Genomic DNA, 12,221 nt, shown 5'->3' on the forward strand with positions numbered 1-12,221 from the left:
TTATACTTCAATATCTTTAGTATAAAAAAATACAATAAAAATGTAATTAAAAGTATACTTACACACTAAATCAAAAATAAGGCTCTGCCCCTTTTATAATGGGTTTATATTTAGTATTGTTTTGTGTTTTACTTTCATATCCTGGATACTGTTAAAAAACCTTAGCTGAGATTAAAGACAAATAAAGAAAATAATACTACGTCAAAACAAAACAAAAAACAAAAATACAAATGTCAATACTTATAAAAGTAGGTATATTATATTACTATAGAATTACCTTAAAGAACGCTTTGTCAAATTTCTGTGGTATTTGCATGTGTGCGTCCGCACTCACAGGAGCGACTACGTGTAATGTACAAATACTAGTAATAAGCATACATCGTTATCGCGGGAGCAAATATAAATTTATTAAAGAAGTGGTAAAACAGACTGCCCGTTTAGTAAAAACAGACCTTTCTGCCTACACATTATAAGCCTCCAAGAAGTTCATCATACATAGCACGAAGTTTTTGTTGCATAATGTTCATAAATCTTGCTTTACACTCTGTTAGTAAATAATGACCCGGAATCGACATATCAAATAAATATTCATGATTTATTTTGTACAACATTATTTAATTTTTGTTGATCTTAAGTGATTTTCGTAATATACGACATAAATTTTCTCTATGTTTTCTACTCTTAATCTGCGGCGTCGTGCAGTAAATATCCATTTTAATTGGCTAAATGATCTTTCGACTGCTACTGTTGTAATGGGTGCGTTTTTAAAACGACGGAAGTAATCAAATGTAGAACGATATATCGTTGAATCTAGTACTATCTCCTTCTCCGATATCAGTTCACACATTTTTTTCATAACTTCATATCCGGCATTTTTCTGCAAAACCACTTTGAACTTTTTTAAAATCTGTTTTCCATCTTTATTCAAAATTAATTTGGATATATGTTTGTATGTATTTTGTACTATGGTCAAACTTTCACTAAGAGATAGATTTTGGCACTGCAGTTTATTTATAGCATCTGGTATTACTTGCAGATACTTTGCTATGAAATTTACATCTTTTCGAACTTTTGCACTGAGTAAAGATTTTTTTGCTTTGACGATGCACTGTGCGTCTGAATTACGAAATGTGTCTATAACGCTTTTTATTTCATCAAAATACTTGTTGTAGTAAGTGGTAGCCTCGATCCATGTTCCCCAGCGAATAATTGTTGGGTTTGGAGGCAAAGGAATTCCATTAAACATTTCTCTTAATGCTTTTACTCTTTTCGGAGATTTGCGAAATACTTTCTTTACATTTGAAATTAATAGGTTAACTTCTGGAAAAAGAACACGAACTTGATCGGCAACTCTGTTAAGAGCATGGGCTAAACATGTAACATGGACAATGTTCGGAAAAAGTGTTTTCAAATTTCTGCCAGCTTTCAACATATACCCCACACCATCAGTCAATAACAACAACACCTTGTCATGCTTATTGTGACCAGGGCCCCACAAATCATCCAGGGCATTTTTTTACAGTATTAGTTATACTGATATTGTTCGTTTCATTTAAACATTTGCTTGACAGCACGTGTGGAGTTCCAACATCATCTTCAAGCATAGCACCTACTATAACGTTAGCGATTTGACGACCTATAGCATCTGTGGTTTCATCAACACTTACATATATATACGCGTCTTTTAATTCGTCTCTAATTATATCCATCTCTTTGTCGTATAATTCATTCACGCAAGTCTGCCTCAGCAAACATACTGAAGGGACCTGAACAGTTTTTTCAAATTTTCCAGATACACAATCTTCAATGAAATTTTTAAATACAGGGTTCTCTATTTGAGACCACGGTATGTTACAGCTTACTAGAAATTTTGTCAGTTCCAACCTAAAATCTTTTTTGAGAGAAGTGTGTCTTTCAGAGTTAAAATGACGTTTCACGGAAGATTTAGTTTTACAAAAACTAATATTGCACTTCGAGCAAAATAGATTTGTATCGCGAGCCTCTAGCTCAGGATAATCCTGTATAAACAACCCCACAAATTCATCACATGTTATTTTCCTTCGAGGCATTTTAAAGGCAACTTCTATTTGATTATGTTGTTACAAATAAAGATCAGTCAAGATTGACAAATGTCTAAATTGACTGATAAGGTTGCGTACCTAATAGGTAATCTTTTTAAGTACCAATCAAGTCAAGTATGGAGGTAAGATAGCATTGATATTCAATAAAATAATTATACATTTTAAGGTCGTAGGTATAAACGTTTCTCTATACGAATGTCATTTCTGTTTTTGACTGTTTTTTATAATCTTTCAGTATTGTCAAATCGTATTTGCTCCCGCGATAACTGCCCTGATAATACTGTAAAAAATGCCCTGGATGATTTGTGGGGCCCTGGTCACAATAAGCATGACAAGGTGTTGTTGTTATTGACTGATGGTGTGGGGTATATGTTGAAAGCTGGCAGAAATTTGAAAACACTTTTTCCGAACATTGTCCATGTTACATGTTTAGCCCATGCTCTTAACAGAGTTGCCGATCAAGTTCGTGTTCTTTTTCCAGAAGTTAACCTATTAATTTCAAATGTAAAGAAAGTATTTCGCAAATCTCCGAAAAGAGTAAAAGCATTAAGAGAAATGTTTAATGGAATTCCTTTGCCTCCAAACCCAACAATTATTCGCTGGGGAACATGGATCGAGGCTACCACTTACTACAACAAGTATTTTGATGAAATAAAAAGCGTTATAGACACATTTCGTAATTCAGACGCACAGTGCATCGTCAAAGCAAAAAAATCTTTACTCAGTGCAAAAGTTCGAAAAGATGTAAATTTCATAGCAAAGTATCTGCAAGTAATACCAGATGCTATAAATAAACTGCAGTGCCAAAATCTATCTCTTAGTGAAAGTTTGACCATAGTACAAAATACATACAAACATATATCCAAATTAATTTTGAATAAAGATGGAAAACAGATTTTAAAAAAGTTCAAAGTGGTTTTGCAGAAAAATGCCGGATATGAAGTTATGAAAAAAATGTGTGAACTGATATCGGAGAAGGAGATAGTACTAGATTCAACGATATATCGTTCTACATTTGATTACTTCCGTCGTTTTAAAAACGCACCCATTACAACAGTAGCAGTCGAAAGATCATTTAGCCAATTAAAATGGATATTTACTGCACGACGCCGCAGATTAAGAGTAGAAAACATAGAGAAAATTTATGTCGTATATTACGAAAATCACTTAAGATCAACAAAAATTAAATAATGTTGTACAAAATAAATCATGAATATTTATTTGATATGTCGATTCCGGGTCATTATTTACTAACAGAGTGTAAAGCAAGATTTATGAACATTATGCAACAAAAACTTCGTGCTATGTATGATGAACTTCTTGGAGGCTTATAATGTGTAGGCAGAAAGGTCTGTTTTTACTAAACGGGCAGTCTGTTTTACCACTTCTTTAATAAATTTATATTTGCTCCCGCGATAACGATGTATGGTAATAAGTAATAAACGAGCATCTATCAGAGCCGGTTGTTTCACTTAAGTACTTGCCTTTACCTCACTGGCGACGAGGATGGGATACTATAACCATTACATGTAACCTATCATGTTAAAGGGTTTCACCTCGGAATGAGAGATAAGAAGCTGGAGACTTGTATAGAGCTTCAGTATGGCGTACTAGAAGTGATCAGTTTGCATTGAGTTTCCAGCTTATAACTTCTTATTCCGAGGTTGAGCCCTCTTTTCAGGTTAAAGTAACCGTATTATAATACGCTAAGGGCCACTTGCACTATTCACTAACCCGGGGATACCATGGTTACCAGTAAAATCTGACACTTGGTTAACGGTTTAACCGGTTAATCCCGGGTTAGTATGACGGTGCAAGTGGCGCTAGAAGTTGCTCAACTCATGATAGATATCAAAAGCAATGTACAGTTAGCATTCATAGTGATGGATGAAACAGCGCGCCAATAATCTGCCACCCTCTAATACTTTTCCAAATTGAGAGCTGTATAACAGTTCACGTTTATAGGTAAAAACTTTACTGAAGCCCTACTTGCGTGTGTACGTGTACAGTTTGCATAAAATGCATTAACATAATAAATAATATAAATATTTAATATAAGATATCTCTCTTGATTGAACTTGACAACTGTAATGCGTGACTTTCGGGATTTATTTATGGTTTTTTTTTTTCGTCATGATAATATTTATTACAATTAAAAATACACTACGTAATCTAAACATAAAACTAATTAAAAACTAAAGTTAAATACAAGCAAAATAATATAGACAAAAAAAAGAATTAAACTAATTAACTAAAAGTACCTAAAAAGTAAAAAAACCTACAAATAATGGATGTATTTATTTAATTGTACAAACTACACAATACTCTTTTTACGTGCAGAAGTCGTCGACTTTATGTCGTCCAGGATATGGTGTCATATTAATTTGAATTCATTCATCAAAGACAATTACCTACTCGAAATCGACAACTACTAAAGTCGGACCAAGAAAAGTCTGCAGCGGAATTGATAGCCCACGCAGTGCAAGTGATATTTATACGTCATAATTTCATAGAAGTTTGGACGTTTCAATAACATTTGAACTGCGTCGGCTATCAAATCCGCTGCAGACTTTTCTTGGTCTGACTCTATGATATTTTATCATCATAGAATCGTTAGTGATCAAGAATAATATTATAATTTATGAGATAACCAAACAATTAGTTTGCTAACCGTACCAGGCGTGGCTCACTCCGCGATTTCGTCGCTTTGCTGCAGGTAGCTAAAAGTACATCCGTTCGACCCCAATTTTGGGGTTTGCCATAAGCCGCGCGTGGCGCTGTCGCCCCCTGGCGGCCATATCTGTGCTGATCGTGACAGGCGCGTTTTGTTAGACAGTGGGTCTTCTGTATCTAGTACTATTATTTATTCTGTGACCGTACGTTATATTACAAATTTCAATAATGGAACGTCTATTCGAACACTTACACAGTCAACAGGGGCGTTAGCTAAGTTTTTTACCTATTCCATTGTCTGCTATACAAGTCTAATTGTCCCACGTCAACGTCATGTCTTTCTTTGTTCAGCTATTAGTGAATTCTGACGTGTAGTCTGATTCGTTATGATGCCGTTTTACTTACTCGAATGTTCAAAATGTGTCAGGGCATTTTCACTTTTGTGACGCGTTTTCACATTCCTACATTTTATTGCTGCTGGGTTGAGCTTTCGATATCACTGTAAAAATGAGTGACAGATCCAACGTTCTTATCGCCACAGTAATTCAGCAACGACAGCAACGTAATATCAAGGAAATTTACAGTGTCGTTATCGCCCCTGTAAGTGCTGCAGCAGTAACAGTGCAACAGCAACGCTGTTGCCGGTGCCATCTTAATGTAACCTTTAGGGCCCATGTAGACGATGCGAGAACTCGCACGCGAGTTTCATTACATTGCGGGTTTTGATCGATCGGTTGAATTGAACGTAACCAACAGTCCGCAATGTAACTAAAATCGCATGCAAGGTCGCGCGCCGTCTAAATCAGCCCTTATGCGTCGGTAGCACTATTTGAGGCACGTTGTCAAATCGCTGTAAAAAGTGTAACTCAGCAATTAGTGCGAAGAAATAGCTCTACAAGCCAATTTGATTATAGAGATCAAAAGTTCTCCGATCGTCAGAAGTTGAATGCTACATCGAACGGCTTTCAATTTCTGAACTGAAGTTCCGGGAAATGGCATTTAATCGACCGTTCTCTCATTCATCTCAGTTGAATGAAATTTGAATTGCATCGCTTTGTGTTAACTTTATTACGCTTTATTGAATTCTCGTTTTAAGAAGGAAGTATAGCACGTACCTACTCGTCAATACAAAAAGAGAAAACATTTCTCCACTTCTAAATATTTTCCATTCTCCATGATTTTTTAGTGTGTTATTGACATAACTATTTTCAAAATTTGCAATAAAAAAAAATGTTGAATTGCATTTTTTAAAGCGTAATCTATAAATCTAGAATATAATATACATTATGCTAAAACGATTGACCTCAAAATCAAAGTGATACTGATATGTTAGGATTTAGTTAGTGGAAACCGGCCATCATTATAGGCCCTCTGCCTAGATAGTTACGGGGACTGTTGCATGTACTGCACGACAGGACATTGGCAGCACCGGTAAGCAATTACTTGAGGTGAGAGATTACTTACCTACCATTGCCCCCGAGGCCCACCGTCCAACAGCTCTACCACAGAAATATTTGTCGTATTACTATTTATTATTAGCGCCTTCTGCAACGATATGATGGTCGTTTTTGTCTACGTGACCTGAGAGACGCGACTGCCAGGGCTGTCAGCACCGCTGCTTTCTGGCCATCCACTGTTTAGAGCACGGAAGAAAGAATGAGCGCGCCGTGGTTTAGAGTTTTAGAGGAACGTCGACACGAGAGTAGAAGAAGCGTGATAAAACGGTATCCGTCACTTTCCAGCCCGCGGTGTTAAAAAGTGACAGTTATTTTATCACGTGGATAAACGTGGATAAAGCCATCCATAATACGCCTGCTGTTATCTATTCTGTGGTTAAACTCATGGCATGTCCGATGTGTTAACATCAAAACAAACATGACCTATATTTTCACCCAAAATCCCTTCATTTGCAGAAGTGAATTAAACATTTTATTTAGTGAATTCGGCGGCATCGTTTTATTGATTTATTCATTGCCAGAGCTCGGTGTGGAAAAATCAGTATTCACTGTGCATTTGAGGAACTTACTGAAGGCTACAAATTGTGTTATTTACTTCCTCGCAACTTTTTACTGAAATCAATAAAAATCCGGGCATGTGCGAGTCGGACTCGCGCACGAAGGGTTCCGTACCAAAATGCAAAAAAAGGCAAAAAAAAAACGGTCACCCATCCAAGTACTGACCCCGCCCGACGTTGCTTAACTTCGGTCAAAAATCACGTTTGCTGTATGGGAGCCCCACTTAAATCTTTATTTTATTCTGTTTTTAGTATTTGTTGTTATAGCGGCAACAGAAATACATCATATCTGTGAAAATTTCAACTGTCTATCTATCACGGTTCGTGAGATACAGCCTGGTGACAGACGGACGGACGGATAGCGAAGTCTTAGTAATAGGGTCCCGTTTTACCTTTTGGGTACGGAACCCTAAAAACAAACATCGTAATGCTGAATAACTTTGTAGTGAAATCCGTGGAATATTATAGAAATAGTAATTGAATAAGTACACGTTTACACAGTGAGATCATAAAGATAACTAACTAAAATCAACAAATAGTCTATCCGACAGACAGTATGCGTACCGTGAGGGCAGATCCACCACGTCGCTATCCCGTGAACTGATACGGCGTATTGTAGCAGCTAGAGAGAGTCAGCAGGAGGTCGCAGTCTTGTGTTGTGACCTCTCAAAGGCTTTTGATGTTGCCGACCATGCAGTGCTCATAGGTAAGCTGCGCCATTACGGCATCCTCGATACATCATTGTCCCTTTTCTCAAGCCTACTTCAAAATAGGACACAAGTTGTGGTTAGTGATGGTGGGAAAGTGAGGTCTGATCCACAGGGAGGACGTATGGGCGTGGCGCAGGGATCATCAGTTTCAAATTTGCTCTTTTCACTGCTTTTAAACGACCTGCCTGATGCCATAAAAGCCGGTGAGGTACTAATGTATGCTGATGACGTTGCTGCGATTGTTACTGCTCCGAATGGAGATGGCGTTGAGAAGGCGTTGAACGAGGCAGCGGCGCAGCTTGCTTATTGGTTCAGAACCAATGGCTTAGCTCTCAACCTTAAGAAAACGCACTTCATGCAATTTAATTTATCTGGTCGCCAAGCAGCGCCGCTGGCTGTTGAAATTGATGGAACGCTGCTGGAACAAACCACTGCTACAGCTTTTCTGGGTTTTGAGATAGACTCGGGCTTGAAGTGGGATCGGCATGTAGACAAACTGTGCAGCAGAGTAGCAAGCGCGTGCTTTGCCCTTAGTAGAGTAGTCGGGTCTGTGACTTCGGAGGTGGCCCGCGCGTGTTATTTTGCTACAGTTCACTCCCTAATACAGTACGGGGCGGAACTCTGGGGACGCTGTGCCGAGTGGGAAAGAGTTTTTCGCCTCCAGAAACGCGCCATACGAACCATCTCACGAGTACCGCTAGATACTCCGGCAAAGCAACTGTTCACAAAACTGGGCATTCTCACATTACCCGCAGTAGTAATAATGCAGGTTGCAGTGTATGTGCGTGAACACCTTACATCCTACAAAACGAACGCAATGGTACACGAGTACAATACGCGAAACGCTAACAAGCTTGTAGGTATTAGCCGCAAACTTGTGAAGTCGTCCAAGTTAACTCACGTTATGGGCCCCACGGTCTACAACAAGTTACCAAGCATTGTTACTGAGGCCACAAGTCTGCATAGGTTTAAGTGCCGTCTAAAACACTGGCTTATTGAGCGCTCGTTCTATAGCTATGATGATTTTTTAATGTATAAAGACAGTTAGTCCATATACCAACATCCTTTTTAAGTGTGATTATTTATTTATTACTTCGGTACTGACTTCAATAGTAGGTACTGTTATTGGGTATGTGTTATAATTTATTCGGATGAATCCGTGAAGTGACTAATTATGGTTGTATAATTGTACATTTTTACTAATATTTTATTTTTATCATATTGTGATCTAATGTTAACTCAATCATTTTACAATACTGTAATCTGTTGGGAATCATTATAATTATTATCTTTGACATGTAAACCGGTTTTATCAAATAAATGACTATGACTATGACTATGACTAACAATGACACTTATAAAACATTTGAATATAAAAAATACAAATATCAAAAAACATAACACTAATCATATTATTAAATAAATTAAAAAAGGTTTAATATAATATTCGTTTCACCAATCACTATTTATTATTATATATTTACGTTTAAAACACTTTTTAGTAGGAAGTAGGTACTAGTAATGTTAGACCAAGAAAAGTCTGCAGCGATTTTGATAGCCCACGCGGAACTAGTTTTACTCATACGTCATAATTTCATAGATGTTTGACGCTTAAAATAACACTTTCACTGCGCGGTCTATCAAAATCGCTGCAGACTTTTATTGATCTCACTCTATAGTTTTGTATTTTTATGTTAGGTTTACATAAAATCATAAACAATTAGATAGCCGGCGAAATCCTACTAATAGGCACTTATCCCAATTGTAATATACTAATACACAGAGCAAATAATTATCTGTCCATTTAGAACTCAAACGCAACCGCTAAATATAAACTATGACTTCAATACTGTTACAAAAATCAGTTTAAGAATAACTGACCAACAAGGTAAATAAAATTGTTTGAAATCCACATCTTTACTGTATTAACAGATAATGTATGGCTTCCTCGGGTAATTGGTATGTCTGTGCATACGAGCCTGCAGCATAAAAAGTTCAAAGAAATGCATTTTAAATTCATTGCAGTAAATTGAAGCATTCAGACTTTCGATTTGTTGTGTTTTAAGAGTGGGTAACGCAAAATTGAAGCAAGTAAGAAATCGTCGATAGGGTTTATAAAATAAATAATTAATTAAATAATTGAATGAGCGGATGCGCCTTTTATGTAGATGTAGGTACAAAATTTAATTATTGTCATACCGTAAAACGGGGTGAGTAGGTTTCGCGGGGAGAGTTGGGTTATGAATGGGGAGAGAAGGTTTGAGAGGGGGGTGAGAAGGTATTTTAAGGCTACTGCTACAAAAATAATGTATTCCCATTTAAAATGGGGCTATAGTAGGTAATACGCATAATTAAAAAAAATCGATCCAACAATCTTCCAAAATCACCTTTGTATGAAAAACCCTCTCACCTCAAATACGAGGCACGGGGTGAGGTGGGTTTTCCTCTTTATCGTCAAAGTTATGAAATGGAACTACCCAAAATAAAATTCAGTTTTTACATGTAAAAATTAAATTTTATCGAGGTTTGAAAGTCAAATTTCACCCAACTCACCCCATTTTACGGTACCTAATTGTCATTCCGTACGAGTACGTATCGCTAAAATTACTGTAGGTACCCTTTTAGGTCTTATTAATGACTGCGCTGTTCTGTAATTAGTCAAAGCAAAAACTAGGTATCCCACAAAATCACTCCTCTTATACAATTATTTTAGTTAAAACAATTATTGTAAATAATTAATATGCCCCTTGTTAATTGACTACTAAATGGAGTCCGGAGCATCTCGATTCATAGGGATCTTTGTTATTTTATTTGCCTTTATATAAATGGGACCTGATTCTTCGAAAACCGATCCCGATTTATTTTAGGGCTATAGGGACTAATTTTTAAATCCCGGTGAAATCCAGGAAATCTTCTAATAATATTAGGTACAATACTCTTTATTGCACACCTCACATACCTACTTGTAGTTTACAATAAATGTACAGTAACATAAACAAAGACAATAGAGGTAGGTAACAACAGGCCTAGGCCTAGGGCAGGAGGGGGAGGTACCTATATTGCAAAGGTGAAAATTATGGTCGGCGTAGGGATAGAAGGACTATACCGAATAATTAAGGAAATAAGGTCATGATTGATCTATTATTTCGAATCTGTCGACGGCCGATCGTAGAGTCCGCAAAATCATGAAAAGATCGTTCATCAACCACAATATCGTCTAAGCCTCCAAAACTTCAGCTAATTAAAATAATTATAATAATTGATAAAAATTAGGTAATAGTTATAACTCATATAAACTGAATGAACTCATGCCTAAACTTAGCTTCATTTTCCATTCCAAATCTTTTTTCATTTAAATATTAGGGTACATCGCCAATTACTAGCCACCCCCCAATTACTGGCCACTTAATTTGATTTCTATTTATAGGTGAACAAAGTTCATTTTAGTATATAAGGTACGAAAATCCAATTATTAGCCAGTTTTCAATTACTGGCCACCTATTCCAAAAATGAATTCTATTTACAGATAAATAAAACTCATTTTCAGTATAAGGAAAATGGCCAGTAACTGAAATTTATCCACAACCCACTCGTTCAATAACTGGCCGCCTCTTACAAAAATGAGTTCTATTCACCTATACACAGAATTCATTTTAGTATAGGTGGCCAGTAATTGAAAACTGGCTAATAATTGGCGATGTACCCTATTATAATTTTCAATTCTACAAAACTTCGGATGCTTAAGAAAAAAATACACTTTTTAAGTGCAGCATTTACTGACACCTTCATTGTACTCTCGCGTGGAGTAAAAATATAATGACTTTCCCCGTAGAGGAATGTTTTCTGAGCACCGTTGTTTGCTAAAGGGTGGGTATAATATTATGAAGCAAGTAGCGGCAGTCGCGGCTAGCCAAGCCACGCGGCACATCGCTTGTGCGGACCCGCCGACGAGCGTCTGAAAACTTTCAGCCGCCTCCCGCCCAAACGACATACGAAACGACATTTTAAGTTATTATTTTAAATTCAATAGCTGTGTTTATAGACTTAAATTAGCATGTTAAAAACAACTGCTGAGAAAAGCAGATGGAAAAGTTTTTCGCAACTTTTGTGTTGATGTAGGTACGAAATATTAGTAAAGGTTTAATTATTTTTAAATTGGGTGAGCTTAGTTAGAAAATAAGCAATTAAAATTTCCAATATTTAGCATGATAACAGTGAATGTTATAAGTGTATAAACACGTCAAACGCTAAGTGTTTTAAGTGCACACATCTGAGTGATAAATAAAATCAGTTTGCAGTAATAATTTCTTTCTGAAGTGGCAAGGTTGAAAAATCTGTGCAATGTCAACTTTGGTTGCGAGTCTAACGGTGTTAATCGTAGTGTAAATACTACGTAGCCAGTGCTCTGAGTGTGTGTTGAGTGTTATCACGGTAGGCCGCGAAAGGCCTCGCTGCAAGAACAAAGGACCTACCTGTTATCAGCAACGATCCAGCTCTCCGCCGTGACCTCTTATCTCAACATGGATTCAAGGCAAGTGGTGTTAAACTTATGTACATACCAACACAACAGTAACGAAAATAATAGGTTTACGAAGTGAAAAATATCGATGGAATAAATAATAACAACTCGGGCATTTCCACCATACCATTTCTGTATACAAGCGAATATTTCTTTTATTTTCAACCGTAGGAAAAAACAATAAGCTTTTGATTGCTGAAACTAAAAGCGATTGCTGCTGTGTC

General features: G+C 36.8%; 1 protein-coding gene across 1 annotated transcript in view; it reads left to right on the top strand.

The window, feature by feature from the left end:
• The first annotated feature begins 7,692 nt into the window (after positions 1-7,692).
• LOC134666233 (RYamide receptor-like) overlaps positions 7,693-12,221 on the top strand; it is a 64,309-nt gene continuing 59,780 nt past the window's right edge. The window contains exon 1 of the mRNA XM_063523384.1: positions 7,693-7,952. Coding sequence (XP_063379454.1) covers positions 7,693-7,952 — 260 coding nt within the window. The remainder of the gene's footprint in view (positions 7,953-12,221) is intronic.

Source organism: Cydia fagiglandana, chromosome 7, assembly GCF_963556715.1.
Source record: "Cydia fagiglandana chromosome 7, ilCydFagi1.1, whole genome shotgun sequence".
Lineage (NCBI taxonomy): Eukaryota > Metazoa > Arthropoda > Insecta > Lepidoptera > Tortricidae > Cydia > Cydia fagiglandana.